Source organism: Castor canadensis, chromosome X, assembly GCF_047511655.1.
Source record: "Castor canadensis chromosome X, mCasCan1.hap1v2, whole genome shotgun sequence".
Lineage (NCBI taxonomy): Eukaryota > Metazoa > Chordata > Mammalia > Rodentia > Castoridae > Castor > Castor canadensis.
The window spans coordinates 138,023,346-138,048,526 of NC_133405.1; the positions used below are offsets into that span (position 1 = coordinate 138,023,346).

The 25,181-nt window shown below is 38.2% G+C and overlaps 1 protein-coding gene across 12 annotated transcripts in view; it reads right to left on the reverse strand.

Moving 5' to 3' along the window:
- The window catches only part of Sts (steroid sulfatase), a 278,787-nt gene that overhangs the window by 85,880 nt on the left and 167,726 nt on the right, over positions 1-25,181 (reverse strand). For 10 of the 12 annotated variants that reach the window (XM_074062827.1, XM_074062825.1, XM_074062819.1 and 7 more), the window contains one exon: positions 7,978-11,035. The exons of 1 other annotated variant lie outside the window; for it this stretch is intronic. In XM_074062827.1, the coding sequence (XP_073918928.1) occupies positions 10,677-11,035 (359 nt within the window). In that variant the 3' untranslated portion in view covers positions 7,978-10,676. Of the gene's footprint in view, positions 1-7,977; positions 11,036-11,104; positions 11,245-25,181 lie in introns of those variants that run through there. One more of the 12 variants, XM_074062828.1, reaches the window with a different exon arrangement.

Here is a 25,181-nt window from a genome sequence, read left to right on the forward strand (position 1 = left end):
AAGTATATCTAGCGATTAAAATGTATCCTTTTAAATCTATTTCCATCTGGAAGGGACTAGATGAAACTGGATTTTTAAATTTCATTTTTCATCTGTAGCTCTTTTTGGAAACATGCTTACACCATTTTATTCTCAGCTTTCATTCCACAAAGCTGAGACTTCCATAGGCAGATTGAAAGCATTTTCCTTTCAGCATATTCACAGTGTGACCCCAAGTAGATTACAAATAAATGATTTTCACTATTAACAGATTTATTATAAAATGCAAAATGCAAAGAGTCCCCTGTAGAGGTTTGTGATATATGTTAGTGTTTGATGTAGATATGTTGCTTTTTCAATATCTAAGATTTTGCAAGTACAATGGATCACAAATTTATCAGATAACTGAGTTTCATGCAAGAAAGACCTCTCTGTTTTTCTGCCAAGATAAAAGAAAATCTAGTTAACGTGATTAACTTCCAACCTTGGCAAATCCATACTTTATATTTTAGGAAAACATCCATTGACCATGTGGGAAACAGTATAGAAGATATTTCAGTTTTGCACTTTTCCTTCCAAAGTACAATTAAAGCAGTAGAAGTGACATGAAAATGAGTTGTAAATTAGGACAGCTGAAAATATTTTATAATTGGACAATGCTGTCTTATTAGGATAATTAAAATGCATTAAATAAAATAATTGTGCTTAATTACAATGACAACCTAAAATTTGACCCCACAGTCTTCACCATCTCCCTTGTCAGATACTAGAAGGACTTATGTTATGGAAAATGAATTATTTTATTTTGAAACTACATCATCAAAATAAGTAATTTAGGGAAATGTTATATCAGTAGGTCAAATCATTTTCCTTCCATAGAATGCATATATCTGTGGTCATTTTACAAAAAGGAGAAATTGGAAGCCTAGTTCTGGAGGTTGGTCTGGATGGATCACAGAAGTAAAAAGGACAGGTCCAACTCTGTACTATTATTAAAGGCTTCAAAACAGGTGGGCAATGGTAGGTATCTATCAAGTTCATAGAATATACAATAACTAATAGCTGTGTGGGCCTAAGCAAGAGCAATTTTTTTCATTGTCATTCATTTCTGGAAAGGCCGTTGTGCCCTCATCTATCTGTGAGAGGCACTGTTCATTGCCATATCTCACTGAAAGATAATCCAAGAGCATTGTCATCTCCTAGAATAAATCCCTGCATCTCCAAAAGGGATTCTGTTATTTTTAGAAAACTTCTGTGGTACAGAGAAGCACTGGCACAATCTTTTGGAGAGAAATACATATTTTTAAACCATGGTAAGCTATGAGCTGACACTAGATCCCTGCACATTTTAGACATGCAAGACAGTGGGGGTTGAAAGTCTGAAAATGTAGCTCATCTCTCTGCCTCAGAGCTTAAATCGTTCTTTAGACATAAGCATCCATCATGCACATTCTCGTGCATCGCCTAAGATCGTTGAAGATAGACTAGTACAGGGTAACTGCCACACTGCAAGCAGTAGCATGTTGGTTCCATTTAGCTTTGCTTCATCATCTTTGAAGAGAAGTGTTTCATAAACAGAAGTGGGGATGGCTGAGGTTTATCTCCACACCTCATATGGACCTGTCTCTTGCTTCCCACCCTCTTCTCCCATTTTGACATAGAAGTCCTGCAAGAAAGGAAGCATGTATAGCCCTGGAGAACCTTAAAGCTGCTTTGCCAGAATGGATTTTAAACATGATCTCCCACACAACTTGCCCTTTAATGAACTGTCACCAAAAATAATAGCACTGTATAATTTTTTTAGACATCATAATTCACTAAACATGGCTGTGGTTAAAAAAAAGCAAGGGCTAAATTCTGATGATAAAAGGTCAAAAGATGGTTCATTTGCATTCAAAGTGCTAATAAGGAGGATGCAAATAAACATTACTGCTTCTACTGTATATTCTGTTTACTTTTAAAGGATTGTCAAAAATTTAACATACAATTAAACAGGATTAGACATTTTAAACCCATTTAAAATGGCATCAAAATATAGAGTTTTAAAAATATATAAACAAAAAGTTTTGGGCTTTGTACTTCTTATTTGTAAAGAAAAGGGGCTTGAACTCATACAATGGATGCTAAATTGAGATCTGGCATAAGAAGCCAACCAATGAAGTGAATATTTATCCTGTTAATATCCATTCAGTGAAGTTAGGGGAAAGTAAATATTTCTGAACATATAGTCAACATAAACATTAGTTTTGCTTTGCTTTGTTTTACCTTGACCCAAATTCATTATTTTTCCTTTCCTCCAACTATCTAAATTATCAAATTAAATTTGATTAAGCTTGGAAAATCCCAGTATCCATAATATTGCAGAATTCCTTGGCTACAAACTCCCTAGGGGAGGATTCATTTTTGTTTACACTGCATGTTCATCCTGGGTCATTCTGGGCTCTGTTTTGGTGTCATCTTAACTCCAAGACCAACCTGAGTAAGATATGGGATGTTGAGAAAATGCTGAGGAATTTTATACTAAATACTGATGCTGCATCCCTGAAGTAACATGTGCCATTTCTCCTCCCAACCCACTAGGGGACAAAATACAATCCTACTATGTGTCTGGACAGTAAGTGATTTGAGAACTTGGGCAAAGTGTGATAATGGCCATAAGCCATAAACAAAAGCCACAAAACAAGTGACTTTTTTTAATGCAATGCACTAACACTGTTAATTTGGGTTCAATTTTAATGACCAGTACACCCAGACTGTTTCTTTCACCTGTTAATGTTTCACGGGAATGTGATACTTCATGTCCTCAGCCCATGGGTTTCAGTTAGCATATTTCTGCTTACCTTGCTAGACAAATTAAGGTCACCAGTTCAGTCCATTATTGATAAACCCACCACTTTATGACACATGTAACTGATACTGCTATGTATAGTGATGAAGTTGTGTACTACACGAATTAGGGAGCATTTTTCCCACGGCTGCCTAAGTTAATGCCCCCTAGAGTTGTGTAGCACAAAGTATGCACAGTTTTATGTGAAGATCATGAATCTATTTGCTTCAAAAAACCCCCCAAAATCATAAATGTAAGCAAAAAAAGCTTTATGTACTGCTTTTCCTTCTTGGTTTCCCAACTGTAATAGGACAATTATAACAGCTATCTGATAGTGTGCAGAGCAGATTAAACAGATGATCCCAAAAAAAGCACACGAAACAGGCTATGTTCTATAAGACTCATTTAACATCATCATCCCATATTCCTGCCTGTAGCATCAGTGTGACCCCCAGGCCTTTTCTACCTCGCTTTCAGTGCAATGGCATGTGAGACAGAAACCAGCTTTGTCTCTGCTCTCCATGCCGTAGCTGTGAGCAGGTCTGTCTGAGGCAAGCTGTAATGGATGCCCTGTCTGATCCCCCTTTCTCTCAGCAGTTACTGATCCAGTGCACTTCCTTTGTCTGATAAAATGCCATGAGTGCCCTTTCTTGAATTATTGGAAGCTCTGAGTTCTCTCCACCTCCTCTTACAGCCCTTGTCACCATCACACATCAGCCAGGGAGGCACTAATGACATGGTAACTTCTAGCCTGGCTGCATAATGGCTCTCAGATTGTAGCACAGACCCCCATGCCTTGCATTCATGGTATAGTTTAAAACCAGACTGCAAGAAAATATCAAGAGAGAAAGAATGACATGAATTAATTGGGAATATTAAACATGGAGTTACTTCTAATGTTGTGGAAAGGAGTTGGCTTTAAAATATGATATCATCTTTTAATCTTTTCCTAAGACTAAAATCATATAAACAATACTAAAAAATCACATTCACTGGAGTACTTTATATAGATACTGACACTATTTAAAAAGTACTTCAAAAATGATAGGTTGCAGGGAATTCAGCAAATATATTATAAAAATTGATGCATTGGAAAACTATGCCATTAAAAACACTATCATCCTTCAATGTACATAGTATGCAATCAAGTCTCAGTACTTAAGGAGGACTGGTTCCAGGATCCCTCAAAGATAACCCAATCCTCAGATGCTCAAGAACAGTACCTAAAATGGTTTACTATTTACACATAGCCTACATACATCCTCCTGTATACTTTTAAACCATCTATAGGTAACTCATAACACCTGATAAAATGTAAATGTTATGATAATAGTTGTTATGGTATATTCTTAAAGAAAAATGACAAGAAAAAACTCTATATCTGTTTAGTACAGGTGCAATTAAAAATATTTTTCATCTGAAACTACTTGAACCTGTGGATGCAAAACCTACAGATATGGGGGGGGGGCACTGTATTTTGAAATCCTTTATCCTCATACAATCAGTAAAGCAAAATGTTGTATTTAAAAAAAATTTTCAACCTTTAAATAATCATCTACTGGTTTGTTGTGCAAATGAACCAACTCTGCTTTCCAGATCTCTTAAACTATAACTGAAGTATCACATATCCTCAATTCTGGGCCATGGTCATTGATGGTATTCACCACTATATTTCTATCTTAATTTATCTGGTTTGCATTTTCACATAGTTGAACATCTGAAAAGAATTAATGCATGGGGCTTCTATATAAAATAGAACTAGAAAATCAAAGCCCCTGTTTGAAACCCAAAGAACTGTACTAAAATGTTATATAGTGTGGCTAACTTCTTGCACTAGTCAAGGTAATTAATTCTAGCTGCCATCATATCAATAATGTCCAAATCCCAGTGACTTTAAAAACATGAACACTTAGTTCAGGTCACAGACTTCAGATGATCATGTAGCTATCTGGAGTTCGTCTACACTGTGACTCAGGGATCCAGAATGCAGGCATCCAGAGATTTGTGCCCTCCTGTGGCTTCCTTAAAGTCCAGATCTGGATGTTCTGTGCACTAGAGAAGATTGTGCTTGGAATTTTGGCCAGGGTTACATGGTATACAATATAGTTAAAACCTAATTGTAGAGAAAGTAGGAAAATCCCTTTTGGGTGGTACATGTTGAAATTGCTATATGCGTGACCCATGAGAGAGTTTCTAGTTCAACTGTAGCTACCATTAGGCCCTGCGTACTAGGCAATGTGATACATTATGTATTTAGTCTTGTACTCTGTTAAATTTAGAAAGTATAAATTTCAATGAGCAATTCAAAGTACACATTTATAAAAATATATTCACCAGAAAGCCTGTCTTTGAAAACACCACCACCACAAGATACAAGTAGTTCGGTTTCAAACCTTATATCCTCTTATAATCACTGAAGTCAACTTTACAATCCAGGCCCCGATGTGAAAGTGCTTATGTATGCTTATCAAATAAAGTACATCTGCAGACTGTATGGTTTTCTTCTTGGATGATGTAATGTATTCATCTGGTAAGATAAACTTAGTCTGATCATGAAAAATCATCCAGGGGATTTAAACTAAATGAGCAGAAACATTTATAGGCATCACATTTGAGGGTCTTCCATATGGAAGATCCATTACATTCTTCTCAGAAAACTGATAAATTATTATATGGTAATGTTTCCTTTTCAGAAACACATGATTTAAAGTCCCTAACAATCTAATTGGAAAAGCTGATGTTTCCTTAATTGGAAAGCCTTCTTTTTACATAATATTTGACACCGCTAAATACTGGCAAATTACTATCATTTTATTCAGTGCCCATTAAATAAAGAAATGTAAGTAATGTTTGCTAGGGGTAGGTCTCCCAGAAGGGGTTCATGGCAGAAGACTGAGGATGGCAGGACCTCTGGACACTTAGCACTAAGGCTCCAGGCGCATGCTGTCCAAGGCAGGTTTTGAGTTGTCCTGGATGATGGTAAAGAAAACGATTATCCAACGGGTCTTGATAAAGCGTGGTAAAGAAGACCTTTCAGGCCTATCACCATAGGTATAAGAATGAGGCCAATGGAGTTTTTCAGTTGGGGAGGGAGATGAGGCTCAACTCTGAATACAACATGAGCAAGTGAGGATTTGTAGCCAAGGATCAGGTAGAGGTCAGTGAATGGAAAATAACTAAGAGGATTCTGGCTAAACCCACCTGACAGGATTCTTGCTGAACATAGGCCAGGATAATCACACATCACTTAGGGAGGGGGGAAGAGTCAGGAACATGATTAGATACTGGGCTGATCAAACATCACCTGGAGAGAGGGAAGAATGTGGCTGTAACAGGTATGTAAGCTGCTTTTGCTGAAAAGTACTCATTCTTTACTTGGGCCCATGAATTAACTAAAGGCATGGTAAAAGCCAGGCATCCCAGCCTCCATTTTGTGTCTGTGTCCTTTTCTCTGAGATATTTTCTCCTGTGGTTACTTTGTAGCCACCTTGGAATCCAGGAAGGACCTGATAGAAGAGGAGATCACCTGCCAGGCATCAATGACTCATATTGTAACAAGTCTGACTAATCCTGACACAAGGAGCTGCCAAACCACCTGTGGCTGTCACCAGCCACCTATGACTGCTGAAACACAACTTTGACTAGGACTGTTTAATAATTATGCATACATACCCAGACCTCAATTCTTCCTCCTACTTAAACCTAAAGCAAATGTCTAGGGATGATGGGCTGAAATGCTACCTTTCCTCTTCCCACGGCTGCTGGCGCCATGTAATAAACTTTCTTTCTCTGTCCTGTATCATTATTCATCTCTTTTATTTGGCATGCTGGTGCAAGTGGCCAGACCTATGAAACCCAGGAGGTTCAGGCCTGGGGCCTAAAACATCCTATAACATGATCAGATAGTGGGATGAGAAGACATCACGTGGGGAGAGGAGGGAGATGAAGGTGATCAGATATTGGGATGATCAGGTATCACTGGGGAAGGTAAGTAATTTGATCAGGTATCAGGGTAAGCAGACATCACCTGGGGAAGGGAAGGAATCTAACCAGATTAGACATCACCTGGGGTGATTAGACATCACCTGGGGAGGGTGGAATGTAAGGAATGTGATCAGATATTGGGGTATAGTGGGGTAGGGTTTCTTGTTAAAACTAATTTAGACAGGGTTTTGCTAAAACTGGATTCTATGAGGAAGTGCACAGATGGGACTGGGAGAAGGTTCAGGAACCCAACTACAGTTTGACCAAGCAAGATATCTTGTCAGTGAGGCCTGGGATGGATGTGCTCTGACTAGAGATCAGCCAGCTATTATTTAATGCGCTAGGTCATTTGCACATACTTCCCATTCTTTGGAAACTAAAGAGAAGAAAAAAAAAATCTTAGCTTTTATGGCAGTTGAAAAATAGAGGTTTCAACAAAACCAGCACCTTTTGTCCCAAGCATATTTGCTGCCTACTATTTGTCCTCCAGCAACCTCTCTATGGACAAGTTGTATCTAAAGGTGAATGGCTTCAGCCATTAAGAACCTCAGTCCTATTGCTGCTTCCATGCTTATTCTTACTTCTTACTCTTTCAGGGATTTCTTCTGAATCAGATTTCATTTTCCTAAGAAGCCCAGTCAAAAGAAAGAGAAAAGAGTTTTCCATATCAAATTTCTGCTCTAAGTATTGAAGCAAAGGAAGTGTATAACAGGGTAAGGCAGAGGCCTTGGAGACCATTAAGACTTTCATGGTCAATGAAGGCAAAACAACACGTTTCAATATAAAAACATACTCATTAAAAACATAAAATGCCAATATCATCTTCAACCCTCAATGTTCATAATTTTTTACCTTATTTTTACTTTGGGGGGTGCTGGGGATTGAACCTAGGGCCTTTTGCATGCTAAGCAAGCATTAGACCATTGAGCTCGACTCCAGCCCTTTTTTCTGATTTTAAAATAAATTACAATATTTAACATTATTAGGGGACTCTACCAGGTAGATTGCCCCACCCTCTCATTATTGAGGTCAGGAATTATTCTATTTCCTTCCCTCCTCTTCATGTCTCAAGCCTCTTTCTTAAGCTAAGAAGGGATGTGATAACTTGTTGATACACATTGTTTCTGAAACTGTAACACTACACTTGTTGAATTGAGTCCCATTGGAAAGCACAGAATTTGAACACATTTTTAATTGCCAAAGAATATTTTATTTTAACTTTGCATTAACACATTCCAAGGAATCTTTTTACTTGATGCAATCATTTTGAAGACAGCATTTTATGGATTTGAGTTAAATGCTTTCCCTGTTTCTTATTTTTTAGTTTTTTCTCACTCTTCATTGTATTCATTGCTGTCCTCAAGGGACATGTGAAATTTCAGCTTCCTTTTTCATCCTTCATTCCATAGATATGTAAGTTGCAATTTTGTTTTTCCTGCAGTGCTAATGATCTTTTAAAATGATGCCTGTGTATACATTACTAAACTGTTTGCTTAACTTTGGACATCTATATTATACGAGGAATATAAACTTTTTAAAGAGCTTGTTCAAAGCTTCAAACCTCACTAAGGTTTGGATATAGAACTCCAGAGGTAATATCAACAGTATGCTCTGAAAACAAGTAGCCATGCCTTACAGCTCTGTCAAAAATATAAAAACAAAATAAAAAAACAACTATGCCTTCAAGGTTTGTTAGGCTTCTTATGAACAAAAAAAATCTTATTTCCTGTTATATCTTCAAAGCAAAACTTTCAGGTGGTCAATGGTTTGAAATCTACAATCGCTATGGTTATTACAAATAAACACGATTGTGAAATGCCTCAAGTATAGTGAAATGCCTCAAGTATAGTGATTTCAGTTATTATGAGGCACTTTAAAGCTCAAGTCATGTGCATATGGAGGTATACTTTGTGCTTCATGTGCTGCTAACATCTTACAAATTAAACTAATTCTATTCCCCGAATAGGCATTCAAATAATCTATAAAAGTGCTTGAAGTTATTTAATCCCCTGACAATCATTCCCAAATCTTCAATTCTTTTCCAAATGTCCACTTGTATTGAATGTTTTGAGTAAATATCTTTCTAAAGCCTGAATTTATAATAGTGGCTTCCTTGAGAGAATCAACAATAATCCCAAAACATAATCAGTATGCTAGCATTGTAAATACTCCTGAATAAAAATGTGTTCTAAAATAGTATGACATATTTTATACCTTCTGGGATGAGAAACAGACATTAAAAGAAGACTTCAGTTTGCTTCCTACCTTTAAAAATTTCACAGTAGGGTGAGGTGGGATGGAAATCACTTTTTTTCCTTCAGAAAAGGAAAGAAAAATGAAAGAACTATAAAAAACTGGGGAAATGCTATTGAACCTTGAAAACTTCTTAGAAGGAAGTATAGGATACTATATTCCATTTTCAAAAACCCCAAGTCATGGCCAACCTGCTCTGAACTGCCACATGACATCCAGGGGTTCCATTTATCTGCATGGTCTTGGAATGGAGCCTACATTAAGCAAGCAGGGGGATGCTCAGATATATCAAGAAAAGAAATTGAAAGGTAAGAAGGTGTACTGTAGCTTCTCTCAATTCACCCATAAAGACATTGGATAATTTTGTTGGAGGATGTGCCATCTGTAAAGAAATGACCACCCTTCACCTTCCACAGGCAGAAAAGTTTCAAGGAGCAGACTTGAAACTATATTATCAGTCCATTTTCTACGCTACACAATTATAAATTTCCCCTGAATTACTGAGGTTTGGGGAAGTGGAATTTCAACAAAATTGTGCATCTCACAGTGAATCACAGCCAAACCACAGGATAAAACCACACAAAATACTTACATGTGTCTCATCACTAACTCATGCCCAGCATTAAAGGTAATCACCCTTATGTGTGGACACCATTGATCCTCACAATTCCATAGACTTTCCATGCCAATAATTCTGAATGATGTTAGAAGAGATTCCCTGAACTGTAGCATCCTTCAATTCTCCTCATGGTTCCAAATTCCTTTCACCAAAGGAAGGAACTCATGTATAATATTGTTAATGACAGAATGAAATCAGTTCAGGGGAGATTTGTCTGGGAAATATTGTTGCTGAAGGATTTTGCAAAACACTCATTGCATGAACAAATCTATTTGTGAGTCTTTATTGCTTTTATTTACATAGTGATGTACCTCTAGATCCCTAAACATCTTAGCCTTCTTAAGGAAAGAAATAAACTATGGATATGTATATATAGATATATAGATATATAAGTATATATGTGTCTATGTGGCAATATATGCTGAATAACATTTGATACGTGTTCTGAGTAAATAATACTGACTTACTTCCTCATAATCAAATTGGAATTTACCCTTTTCTACTACTGGTTAAGAAAATGGTCCATTCATTGTAAAGCTGCTGATGTTAAAAGCTACTAAAATCTTTTAAGTTTGATTGTCTTTTCTGCAACTATGCTGGGGAGGCTTGGTAGTCATTGTGTAACTTCAAACTATAAAGTGAATGACAACGTATACTATTGATTTTACATATTTTCTGGGATGAGTGAAGATACTTTTGCACTTTCTAGTGTCTATCTGCACTGGTGTTGGATACAAATGTCTTTTCTCTCCCTCTGAGATGAGTCCATGGAAGGGATAGAGTTGTCATGTCCTAATCTAGACTCTGCAAAATGTTATTCTCCCCCAAGCTGAGTAACTGTGGAGCTCTTGATCATCAACAGAACTAACGCAAGTCCAAGGCAAGGATGGGATTTTCTTTACCTACTGATACTTCTACACCTGCATTTTTAATGAAAATGGCAGATTTAGCTATGTCCCTCTCTCTAGTCCTGAAACACAGAATTGCTAAGGGCTAATTCCTCACTCATTGATTCTATTTTTCTCTGTCACACTGACAAGACAAGGCAGAGGAAGAAGATTGACAGCAGAGCTGAAGCCATGGTTTCCATAAAGAGTTTCCTGGTGACAGCTGGTTGGGGACTTCTGGTAGTGTCTTGGTGTGGTTGCCTGAAGCTTCTTGCATGACTTTCAGGATTTCATGGAACCGAGGCTCAGTAGTCGGAGTTAATGGGTTTCTTTCACTTGGGTCTTTGGAAATATCAAACAGCAAAGGTGGGTCATGATGAGTGATATAATTCCCATAACACATACACACATGTGTGGAAAAGCACCCATTGGCACCCTTGGGGTTGAAATTGGGTGTAAAGAAAAATGCTTTCCAGATGGAAGTGCCTGTGATGTAAAAGACAAGAAACACTGTTAGCTGGAAAGCTTCATTATACTTACGACAAATGAGAAATGGCGCTGTCGTGTGCTTTAAGTAGGTGAAGACGTATTCGATAATGGATGAAATACACACATTTTCCATGCATGCCTAAGGCTCAAAAAGGTAAGAGCCAGATGTATAAAAACAAATGCATTGTAGGTTGAGAATCCATAACCTGAAAATCCAAATTCCAAAATGTTACATAGTCTAAAACGTTTTAAGCACTTACATAATAATGCAAGTAAAACTCCACACCTAACCTCAGGTAACAGGTTGCACCCAAAACACAAGTGTACTGAAATACAGTATGACATGACCTTCTGGAAAGATAAAAGAATAGGAAATAGATGAATTTTGGGTTTAGACTTGGATTATTTCCTCAAGATATTTCATTATGTAGGTGCAAACTCAGTATTTCCAAATTAAAAAGCAAAAACAAAATAAAAATGAGATCAAAACACTTCTGATTCTGAGTATTTCAGATAAGGGATACTTAACCTGCATGATTTAATAACTAACCATAACAAATGAATTAGAGATGGAACTGATTAACTATGGTATTTTCTTTTTATTTATAAACCACCCCCTCTCTCCCATCTCTTGAACTGGAAAATACAAGAGAAATCCTATGAATTCTTTGAGCACAGAACTCACATAGGGCTGTCCTTTTACTCCAATGAACTTTGCAATTTGGAAATGGAAAAGAGGTAACCAATAAATATCAATCCACTGGCATATTATAAGTACCAGGCTCTGCCATCGCTTGCACTCCAACACTTTGAACTCACAACTCATATCTTTGCTCAAAACAAAAGGTAGGCAAGAGGAAGGCAGAATAGTAATATACAAAATATAATAAAGCCACACACATATGCATTCACAGAAGTAGCCATCAGTAGCAATCTTTTATGTGCTATATCCTCAGTTGACATTGTATTTTCTATACTTCTTTAAAATCCAAGAAGATCAAAACCAGAATTAAATGAAGCTGGGGTGAGAGTGGAGAAGGATAGCAAGTGGGCAACAGAGAGACTGATTTAGGGGTGAAGAAATTGTTCTAAAATTATATTGTGACTAGGGTTACACCATTGTATAAATACATTGTCTTTGAATTGGAATTTTATGCATGCAAATAATAGCTTCATACAAATACCTTCATATACAAATTTCAAATAGTGCTTCCATGTGAATTTTAGGATTGATTTTTCTATTTCTGTAAAGAATGACATTGAGGCTTGCATTAAATCTGTAGATTGCTTTTAGTAGTATAGGCATTTTCACAGTATTAATTCCGCCCATCTTCTAGTGATTTCAGTTTCTTTCTTTAAAGTTTTATAGTGTTCATTGTACAGGTCTTTCACCTCTGTAGTTAGGTTTATTCCTAGGTATTTAATTTTTCTGAAGTTATTGTGAATGGAATTGTTTTCTTTATTTCTTTCTTAGCCTATTCATTATTGCTATATAGAAAGCAAAACCCATTAAAAATTGTTTAAAAAGGGGGGAGCGGGGATAAGAAAGAGTAATAAAGTGATGAATTTGATCAAAGTACATTATATGTATGAATCACAATAAAACCCCTTTTTACAATTAATATACTCTATTAAAAATATCCCAAAACAGTAAAATAAATAAATGAAGAAAATAAATTTCAAATTAGGCAAGCTCATTAACATTCGAGTCAGATCATTAGCATGTAAAATATTAAGTTCTGTGTTGCACAAAACCTCCAAATGTTGAAACTCCTTGGGAAAAAAAAGTATGTACAAACTAATCAGTCTGAAATAACCAATACATTTCCTGCTTGTGAACAATGATATGATGTTCTGAGGGGCATTCAAATAGACTCTGAAAGTGACCTACCCATGTTTACTGGATATGAAAAATGTGCCAGATAAAAACGAATTAAGAACCAGGCATAGCCAGATGCTAGTGGTTCATACCTGTAATCCTAGCTACTCAGGAGAAAGAAATCAGGAGGATTGTGGTTCTAAGCCAGCCTGGGCAAATAATTCAAGAGACCCTATCTCGAAAAAACCTATCACAAAAATAGAGCTGGTGGAATGGCTCAAAGTGTAGGCCCTTAGTTCAAATCCAAGCATTGCAAAAAAAAAAAAAAAAGAATTAGGCATGATGGTGCACTCCTGTAATACCAGCACATGTGAAGCTGAGGTTAGAAGACAGAGTTCCATGCCAGCCTTGGCTACATAATGAGATTCTTGTCTCAAAAAGTAAAACAAACAAACAAACAAAACCCCAGAGAATTAAAATGCATGAACCAGCTAGAATGAGGTGTAAAATGTGAATATCCTTTTCTGCATGATCTTTACTGCTTTTTACATGAGACCATGGGGAAGCACCCCCATACCTTTTTAAGTTGCTCTGATAATTTGCACATGTAATGGCAGGGGTGACTACTATAACTGCAGGCATTTCGTAATCAAAACACTAAATAAATGAGCAAGTCCATTTAAAGCAAAAATCACTGATGTCTGTATTGTCCCCAAACAACTCCTGACTTCATACTGGCTTATGCAAGGGAAAATACAGCCTCTCTGTGGTTTCATTTTTGTTTTTTAGAAGTTGGGAAACAGGGCAAGCCAAGGTGAACCTTCTATGGATGAATATATTAGAGAGGGTTCCTAATGAGATACCTGCAGTTTGTGGAGAACAGGACATGACATCTGTGTCACTTTACACATACTTAGTGCCCCTGCCTTTTACAGATAAGGTCAGAATGACAGGCAGACACTCCAGGCTTGCAGAAAGAATTCCAGGACTTGGTTACAGTCTCCAGCAGAGTTTAAAACAGTAGCATGTAACCTTCAGAGTCTTTACATTGACTTGTCTCATCCCACTTTCTTCCCAGGTACAAGAGATTTCCTTCAGAAGCTGGTTCGATGACATGCTGACAGAGCCCACTGTTTGTAGCCACTTAGAATCAGTCCTCAGGGTCAGCAGGGAGAAAGCAGAAAGCTGTGACAGAAAAGCAAGCTGGAAGCCCCTCTTATTCTTGCTCCCAAAGCCGCAAATCCAGAGGGCGTTTTGAACTTAACATTCTAGTCAAATCTCAGCACGTTGAAAACCCCAAGAGAGTGTAGGCTGCTGGAACAAATTCATTTTAAGGGCCTCTATTTCCTAGGGCTTTTTGAAGAGCTGTGCACATGGACTCTGTTATTACCACTTTAGTGCAATTCTGTGCAGATGTGCACGGGAATATCAATGTAGGGCCCAGTCAATAGCCAGCAGGCATCCCCCTCCCCTGGGACAATGACAGGTTTGGCTAAAGAGCTTAGACAAGTGTGGAACTAAGAATTAATTCTTCTGAGGAATTATTATTGAGAGTTAGGCACATCTGCCTTCCTTAGCCTGATGCTATGATAGGAGTCAGAGTCCTCGAGAGACAGAGAGAATTAGAAAGACAGTGACAGACATACAGATGGTAAGAGAGACAGAAAAACAGAGGCACAGAGGGATACAGAGAGAGGGAGAGAGAGAGAGAACAGAGGAAGAAATGGACAGAGAAACAGATGGAGACACAGAGAGGGACAGACAGAAAGAGATATATGGAAAGTGAAAGAGATACAGAGATGGAGAGAGATATAGACAGACACACAGAAACAGAGAAACAGAGGCAGAGAGACAAGAACAGAGACAGAGAGACAAAGAAATACACAAAAGTGACAAAGATAAGAGACAGAGAGTAACCACATGCTCAACAGATGTCAGGTTTCTGGTGATCATGTTACCCTGCTATAGGTCTGGCTAAGGGAAGTCTATCTAGGACAGAGATGACATTTTTCTGGTTGGCTGCAAACCTGCTTCACAGACCTGCCCTTAACTCTATAGCCAACACTGTCCACAAGGGCACTGGGATTTCCTTGCAAAGATATTCTTAGAAGATGCAGAATTCTGCATAAGAGCCACTAACACACTTTTCAAAGTGGGAACTTGTTTGGCTTCATGCTTTCATTCTTATGGAAGGAGCAACAAGTTCTGAACTATGTCATGATTTGGTGGCTTTTTGTGTGTGTGCAGTCCTATTTAATTCCAAGCATCAATTTGGTATTAACCGTTTAGGTTGAAACAGAGACTCTGCCATTTCCTAGCTATGGAGTGTGCAGTGCACAGTCTCTCAGCTCTCTGTGCCCTGGTCTGCTCCTCTACTGAATGAGGATCATATGGGCTCTTGCCTGGTGGCATTGTTTCAGGATTAAACCTTCTTCCTCTATTTAAATGTCTCACAGGGTGCTGAGAATATAGCAAAAGGAACTTATAAGTTAGCTGGGAACACCAAGCTTCAGCCAGTCGAAGCAAAAACCACACTGGTTTCCATCTGCTCTTAAAGCTGTTGCCACCTTATCTTAAGATATATAATTTTTTTCACAAAGGATTCTTAATGAATATGGAAAACTAAATTTAAAAGGCCCCAACACATTGGCTTTTAGTGCATTACTTAGATTTAAGACTTCCTTTTAATGCTGTTCAACTGCTTGCCTTGGCAAGACTCATGGTCTATACCTGGATGACGACTTGAATATGTCACAGAAGCCCTACCCACATATTTCGGGTTTCAGTCTTGGCAACATTTCTTCCATATTGCCATCTTAGAGCACTTCAAGAACCATTTTAATTACTGTCCTATTTTTCAATTGTGAGGAATCCACACACAAGGCTTGCTCTCCATCCTACGGTCCCCAGGCCCATCAACAATCTGCCTACTCTTATGATATATCTCAAAAATCATTGAACACATTTCTTCCTCCTCACCCACCCATCCACACCAACATGCCAATCACCCAATTTTCTTATAATATGTCTTCACCAGGAGCCACCCAAAGTAGCCAGGAACTTCTAACAAAATGTACACAAATTATCCAAAAGTGCCATGTGTCTAGCCCTCAATTTCACCTCCAACTGTTATAACACTACTCCATATATTTTAGATGTCACTATGGTTGAATGGCATCCCAGGAAAGATGTGAAGTGCTACTGTGAGGCTCACACCTACCTGTTTGCTATAGTCTAAACCTCTTCCTGTTCAGCACTTGACTATTGTGTCACAGATCAAGTTCCTCCTGCTTCCTGTGGCTGGTGGCATTAGCATTCGAACTCATGATACAAACCTCTGAAGCAAGAGACAAAACTCAGGTCTGTGGTTAACAGCATCTTTTTCAAAGCCAGGCAGGTTTGAGAGCAATCAGAGCTCTCCAAATTGATGCTGAAGAATCCTAGAACAAATGCTCCCTTCCACTAGGCCTTGGGGTTTTGCATATTGAAAGACAGAACTATAGTCCCAGCACAAAGCAGGTACATGATATACACTAGGCATGTCACCTTCCTTTCCTTGCCTGTGGTTATTAATATCCTATACATCTCTGAAGGCCTTGCTGTAATTCCTCTTCCTGTCCCACTTCCCAGCTGGAATTCACCAGTTTTCACCAATCAAAAGGCACTGCGGCTGTCTATGGTTTTCATCTATCTTACCAGTTTACTTGCTCTGAATGTAAGCATTGTATCTCCCGTGTCTTAAATGCATGCACTTTACATATAATAAATAATACAAATTTGGAGGGTATTAAAAATGAAAAAAGGATGCTTGTCATTATCAAAAGGAGACTAAAGAGAGGACAGAAGGCATTAGTCTTCAGGAAATCCAGCACAGACCTACAGGAAGCCTGGTACATTCTTCCCTTTCCTTGGGAGTTACCCAGACATCCTGTCTAAAATCATGCAGTGGCTCCACATAGCTGCCAACCAAGGACCAATGGGCTGCTTGCAACTGCTGGAGAATGGCAACCAATAATTGTAGAGAAATGAGCAAGTATGTTAGAGAGCTTGGAAGTACATTTGCCTCAGGGACTCCTGGCATCAAATCATGGACACTCAGGAGGAATTTATGGACTTAGCACAAGTAGATGTATCTTCAGTAAAGGATGCCCATGGAGAGACAGGAGGGCAGCAGAAGGTGCCAGTCAAGGATACAGCCAAAGGAAGGAAGACCAGTGCTATTGATTCTGACAATGGTCACAGTTAGATAACAAGAGGACATGGATGAACTTCTGGAACAATCCATGGAGGCTTGGAGATGCCTAGACAGATGGTCAGATGGACAAATCATTTTTGTTATTGTGTGTAGATGAACATGTTGCTTTACAAGAGGTTGCTTCAATGAATGAAGCAGACTTTGATAGCAAATTATGTTGGCTGCAAATCACAGCTTTGGCATCAGCCCTATTACTATGTGCCAATTATATGACTTCCTAAATCTCCATCTCCCCACCTACAAATAGGAGAAGTAACATTGAGAGGGACTGTTAGCTGTTTATTCAGTCTTCCACAGTTACTATGTGCTCCCTGGGTACATGGATAACCACAATAAAGACTCCATTTCCCAGGCTTCTCACTGTCAGCTGGAAGTGGACAGGTGACCAACCTCTGACATATGGGATTGAACTGAGAGAGTCTAGATAACTTCCTTTGGAGATAGCTGATGTGTACCTTTTTTTTTTCATCTTTTCCATTCAACCAACCATCATGTTGCTGTCAGTGTAGATCTAACCATCCCACACCATGAAGATGAAGCTGCTGCATCCTGAGGGTAGTGGAGGAGGAATCTGAGGAATTCCACATTCTGGAGACTTTGTGGACCATTTACCTCTAGGCTTCACTCATGAGACATATGTAAAGTTCTCTGTGCTTCTTCTGTTATTATTTGTTTTCTGTTGCAGCCAAATCTGGTAAAATCATACTCATAATCGCCATTAATTAGGAGAATTAAATGAGATACCAAATGCAAAGTGCTCAACAGCATGTGAGGAAGACAGCAAATAGGTAATAAATGCAAGGGCTTATTGTTGTCAAGAGTGTCCTCAAAAGATATACAACAGTCACATGAGAAAGAGCAAACTTCAAGAGTAAGAGAATAACAAATGGAAAGGTCTAAAACCACCTACAATATGTTTTTGTATACAAGATAGAAAGGAGGAAAACTTGTGGGATTGAAAGATTTGGTTAAGGTATAAGAAAGGAAGGAAGAAAGAAATGAAGGAAGGGAGTGAGAGAGGGAGCAAGGGAAAGAGGGGGGGAAGAGAAAGATAGAGGGACAAAAATCTTAATGCTTAAAAATTGCTACAAAACTTATTGCAGAGTGAGATTATGTCTTTTAAAGAGAAGCCAAAGCATGGGAAGTTCTTGGAGAACTACAATTTGGAAATGCTGCATCCCTCATTACTTCATCTAAACACTTAATATTTTATTTTTGATCATTTAGGTTTTCCCTCTGATAATCAGACAAGGAAAGGCAACCAATGAATACCCACCAAAATTATTAGTGAAGATGAAAACTAAGTATAGCCTTTCTAATCTGGTTAATGCATGAGATATAAATAGCTGCAATTCAAATCCTCTGTCCTTGATTAGGTGTATTTCTGAGGCAAAATTAATTCTTTAATTGAATGAAAATTTTAAATAGTGAACAATACAAGCATTTTCTCTACTTACCATGGTAATGCTGTTTGGATTTTAAATTACTTTTCTGCTGTTTTGATCAAGAGGCACTTTTTAGAAAGCTGGGTATGAATATGTTCCTTTAGAATGTATCTTATTTTCCTATTGCCTTTTTTTTTTTGGATACAGGGTCTTGCTATGCAGCCCAGGTTGGCCTGGACCTTGTGATCCTCCTGTCTCCACCTCCTGAGTGCTGGGATTACAGGCCACCATGCCAAGCTCCTATTACATTTTTGCTGTAATTTTAAAAATGAAGGAGAGAGATCCAAGATGGCGATAGGGCACAGAAGCAGACAGCATGAGCTCCAAGGCTCCAAAACTTTGCTGAGACGCTAGAGCTACACTTGGGAGAAATAAAGCAGCAAGGAGAATCAAAACTTCAACATCCTGAACCCTAACCTGTGGAAAGCTTTTCCATGCCACATTACACTGAGAAAACAGGAAGGTTGCTGCGCCACCAGTTGCTGGCTCCAAACCTGCTGGGGAGACATTTGGTAGACCAACAGGTGAGCACCAAGTGTCACACATTTTTCCCCCAGCCACCCCTAGGATAAATTAGCATAGCTCCCTGGGCAGACCAACCCCACCCTCCCTTGCAAAGAAACTGAACAATAAACAAGGAGCTGAAAACTAACACACAGCAGAGGGATGGAGTTGCTGGAAGCGCATCAGACAAGGGGAAGGAGGCAAGGAACTGATTTCCATAGGAACTTTCAGTAAACAAAGGCTGGAAAGGCAGAAGGGCTAACAGCAGGCAGGTCATAAGCCTCTGCTTGAAATAGGGCAGGGAGTGTTCCACAAAGCTCATCTCCTGAGCCAGTGAGCAACATCCAAAGTCAAATGACACTGCAAAATTGAAAAATATAATCAGCAAACCATCACAACACACTGACAGCAGGGGGCTGGCTGATGGATCACTGACCTTGCCCCAGAGAAAGGGGGCAAGGCAAAGAAACAAGCCCCCAGCAATCAAGCACAGTGAAAACTGAACTCCAAACCAGGACAGCTGGTGGGCTACAGAGCTGATTCCGGAACCTGAGGACAACATATAAACTCAAACTGCCACACCCCACTGAGGGAGGAGCTGACCAAGCAGCTGCTGCTGAAAGACAGAAGAAAAAGAAAAAAAACAAAAAACAAACACTACACAACCACTGGTGAGACTATGATGGAGCTTCCGCTTAAATACCACACAAGGATTGGATGCTGGAGGAATAACACCAGAACTCAAACTAGGACTGAAATTCTAATGTTCCTGAACCTGGAAATTTTTTTTGTTCTGTTTCTTGTTTTTTTGTGTTTGTTCATCTTTCCACGTTTATTTCTTTGGGTTTTTTTTTCTTTTGTTACTTTTAATACTGTGAATTAGCAAATACTAAATTACACCCAGACCAGGGACAGAAATAACACACACACACTTAGCTACAAAACCAATATAGCTGCAAAACAAAATTAAACCAAGGGAAAGAAAACAGGTTACTGAAACCACCAACTAGCCTATCAAGAACATAGCTGTGATGGGAAGATGTGAAAAGGATGGAAACCATTCTCACCCCCCAAAATACTTTAATACAGGATTCAGAGGGAAATGAAGAAATAGATACCCAGTTCTGGACTCCAACAAAACAAAGATAAATGACACCAAGGAACCCAATGATGCCCACAAGAACAGTCTGAAAGAAGAAATTCTGCAAGTAATCACTGAAAATTTCATGGAGATGTTACTAGACATGGCTAACCAAAACATAAAAAAGAAGCACTCAAGAAATTTCAAGACACCAAAAATTAAGAATACGAGAAGACAAAGAAACAAATAAATGAACTCATAGGAGCCCTAAATAAATACCAAAGTGAAACAGAGAACACTATAAATAGAGAAATAAATGAATTAAATACAAAAATATATGATATATTAAAGAGGAAGTGACCCATGATATGGAAAACCTCAGAAAAAAGAATGAAACAGAAATACAAAACACAATGGAAGGCTACTCCAGCAGACTACAACAAGGAGAAGACAGAATCTCAGAACTTGAAGACAAAATTGAAATTAAAGGAAAAACTGAAGAGCTATTAGTCAAACAACACAAGACCTGTGACAGGAATATGCAAGAACTCACCAACTCCATCAAAACACCAAACCTGAGAATCATGGGCATTGAAGGAGGAGAAGAGGATCAAGTAAAAGGGATTCATAATATATTCAACAAAATAATAACAGAAAATTTCTCAAACCTAGAGAAAGCTATGCCCATTCAGGTACAGAAAGCCTCAAGGAAACCAGACAGACTTGACCAAATAGAACCTCCCTATGACATATTATCATTAAAACAACAAGCACAGAGAATAGAGAAAGAATATTGAAGGCTATAAGAGAGAAAAAACAAATAACATGCAAAGGTAAACACATCAAAATCAGCAGATTTCTCTGTGTGAAAAAAAGCAAGAATGGCATGGTGTGAGGTATTCCAGGAACTGAATGAAAACAACTTCAACCCTAGGATACTCTACCCAGCAAAACTATCATTCAAAATAGATGGAGCAATAAAAGTCTTCCACGATAAACAGAAACTAAAACAATATAGGACTACCAAGCCACCAATACAAAAAATTCTTCAAGGAATTCTGTACACAGAAAGTGAAAGCAAACAAAACCATGAAAGGGCAGGTAGCACAAAACCACAGGAGAAGAAAAGACAAGGAATCAGAGACTTGATTCAGCTACACACAATCAAACCCTTAAACAACTAAATGACAGGAATCACCACATACCTATCAATATTAACACTGAATGTTAATGGACTTAATTCCCCCATCAAAAGACACCGTTTGGCAAACTGGATAAAAAATGAAGATCCAACAATCTGCTGCCTACAAGAGATCCATCTCATCAACAGAAACAAGCACTGGCTTAGGGTGAAAGGCTGGAAGAAATTTTACCAAGACAATGATCCCCCAAAGCAGACAGAAGTAGCAATACTTTTCTCAGACAAAGTAGACTTCAAACTTACATTGATCAAATGAGATAAAGAAGGACACTCTATACTAAAAAAAGGGAAAATAAACCAAATTAAATAACAATTATCAACCTATATGCACCTAATGTCAGTGCACCCAATTTCATCAAACATATTCTGAAGGACCTAAAAACATATATAAACTCCAACACAGTAGTAGTGGGAGACTTTAATACTCCCCAATCACCAATTGATAGTCATCCAAACAAAAAATCAATAAAGAAATTCTAGAACTAAATCACACTATAGATCAAATGGACCTAGCTGATGTCTACAGAGGATTTCATCCAACTTCTGTACAATATACATTCTTCTCAGCAGCCCATGGAACTTTCTCCAAAATTGACCATATCTTAGGGCACAAAGCAAGCCTCAGAAAATATAAGAAAATAGAAATTATACCATGCATTCTATCTGATCACAATGCATTAAAACTAGAACTGAACAACAAAAACAACAGTAGAAAACATGCAAACAATTGGAAGTGAACAACACATTGCTTAATGATCAGTGGGTCATTGATGAAATAAAAGAGGAAATTAAAAAGTTCCTGGAAGTTAATGAAAATGAAAACATGACCTACCAGAACCTAGGGACACAGCAAAGGCAGTCCTCAGAGGAAAGTTTATAGCCATGAGTGCATATATTAAAGGACAGAAATATCTCAAATCTATGACCTAATGCTATATCTCAAACTCCTAGAAAAACAGGAACACACAAAACCCAAAACAAGCAGAAGGAGACAAATAATAAAAATAAGGGCTGAAATTAATAAAATAGAAACAACAATAACAAAAAATCCATACAAAGAATCAACTAAACAAAACGCTGGTTTTTTGGAAAAAAAAAAACAAGATTGACAGATCCCTGGCAAACCTAACTAAAATGAGGAGAGAAAAAAACCAAATCAGCAAAATCAGAAATGCAAAAGGGGAGATAATGACAAACACCATGGAAATCCAGGGAATCATCAGAGACTACTTTGAGAATCTATATTCCAATGAATGTGAAAATCTTAAAGAAATGGACAAATTTCTAGATACTTATGACCACCCAAATTTGAACCAAGAGGATATTAATCACCTGAAGAGATCTGTAACACTATCCCCAACCCTATTCAACATAGTCCTGGAATTCCTAGCCAGAGCAATTAGGCAAGAAGAAGAAATAAAAGGAATACAAATAGGTAAAGAAATGGTCAAAATATCACTATTTGTAGATGACAAAATCCTACATCTTAAAGACCCAAAAAACCTCTACCCAAAAACTCCTAGACAACATAAACAGCTACAGTAAGGTGGCAGGATACAAAATAAACTTACAAAAATCATTAGCTTTTCTATACACTGACTAGGAACAAATTGAGAAAGAATATATGGAAACAATTCCATTTACAATAGCCTCAAAAAAAATCAAATACCTAGGAGTAAACTTAACAAAGGATTTGAATGAGCTCTACAAGGAGAACTACGAACCCCTGAAGAAAGAGATCAAGGAAGACTACAGGAGGTGGAGAGATCTCCCATGCTCAAGGATTGGTAGAATCAACATACTAAAAATAGCTATATACCAAAAGCAATCTACATGTTTAATACAATTGCCATCAAAATTCCAATGACATTCATCACAGAGATTGAAAAATCTGCCTTAAAGTTCATTTGGAAACATGAGAGACTGCAAATAGCAAAGGCAATACTCAGCAAAAAGAGCAATGCTGGAGACATCACAATACCTGACTTTAAACCAGAGCTATAGCAATAAAAACAGCATAGTACTAGCACAAAAATGGACATGAAGACCAGTGGAACAGAATAGAGGACCCTGATATGAATCCACACAGCTATACTCACCTTATTTTTGACAAAGGTGCCAAAAACATACAATGGAGAAAACACAGCCTCTTCAACAAATGTTGCTGGCAGAAGTGGTTATCTCCCTGGAAAACACTGAAACTAGATCCATGTTTATCACCCTGTACTAGTATCAACTCAAAATGGATCAAGGACCTTAAGATCAGACCCAAAACTCAGAAGTTAGTACAGGAAAGAGCAGGGAATACTCTGGAAGCAATAGGTATAGGCAAGGATTTCCTCAGTAGAACCCCAGCAGCTCAGCAACTAAGAAAAAGGATGGACAAATGGGACTACATCAAATTAAAAACTTCTGCACAACAAAAGAAGTGGTCTTAAACTGAAGAGACCACCCACAGAGTGGGAGAAAACATTTGCCAGCTACACATCAGACAAAGGACTGATAACCAGAATATAAAGGGAGCTCAAAAAACTAAACTCTCTCAAAATCAATGAACCAATAAAGAAATGGGCAACTGAACTAAACAGAACTTTTTCAAAAGAAGAAATTCAAATGGCCAAAAAACACATGATAAAATGCTCATCATCTATGGCCATAAAGGAATTGCAAATCAAAACCACACTAAGATTCCACCTCACCCGTTAGAATAGCCATGATCAAAAACACCACCAATAACGTGTTGGCGAGGATGTGGGGAAAAGGAACCCTCGTACACTGCTGGTGGGAATGCAAGCTAATGCAACCACTCTGGAAAACAATATGGAGGCTTATTAAAAAACCAAACATAGATCTGCCATATGATCCAGCTATCCCACTCCTAGGGATATACCCAAAAGACTGTGACTCAGGTTACTGCAGAGGCACCTGCACACCCATGTTTATTGCAGCACTATTCACAATAGCCAGGTTATGGAAACAGCCAAGATGCCCCAGCACTGACGAATGGATTAAGAAAATGTGGTATTTATACACAATGGAATTTTACTCAGCCATGAAGAAGAATGAAATCTTATCATTCCCAAGTAAATGGATGGAACTGGAGAACACCATCCTGAGCAAGGTTAGCCAGGCTCAGAAGACCAAAAATCATCTGTTCTCCCTCATATGCGGACTTTAGATCTAGGGCAAATACAGCAATGTTATTGGACTTAGGTCACACGCTAAGGGGAGAGCACATACGGGAGGTATGGGGATAGGTAGGAAACCCAAAATTTGAAAGTGTTTGATGTCCCCACTGCAGAAGAGCTAATACAGTAACCTTAAAGCAACAGGGGTCAATATGGGAAGGTGACAGGGAAGTAGTGAAGAGGTCAGGTTAAGATGTATCAATTTGGGTTGTAATACACTTGTGCATGGAAGCAACGCTAGGAATCTCTCTGTATAGCTATCCTTATCTCAACTAGCAAAAACGCTCTGTCTTTCTTATTATTGCTTATGTCTTCTCTTCAACAAAATTGGAGAAAAGGGCAGAACAGGTTCTGCCTGGAAGTGGGTGGGTGGAGGAAGAGGGAGAGGGTGAGGGGAGAAATGACCCAAACAATGTTTGTACATACAAATATATGAATAGAGGGAAAAAATGAAGGGCCTTTTTTAGTTAAGAAAAAGTTTCAAACAAATTCAAATTAAAAATGTGACAGGTTTTTATGAGAACCTACTGGTTCAACTTGAAGGTAGCTACATTCTTTACCAGGGGAAATGATATGTCAGTGCTCTGTTCCTCTACACTAATTTTTCTGGCATCCCTCAGAGCCAATTTTCCTCAAAAAGCATGAAATTT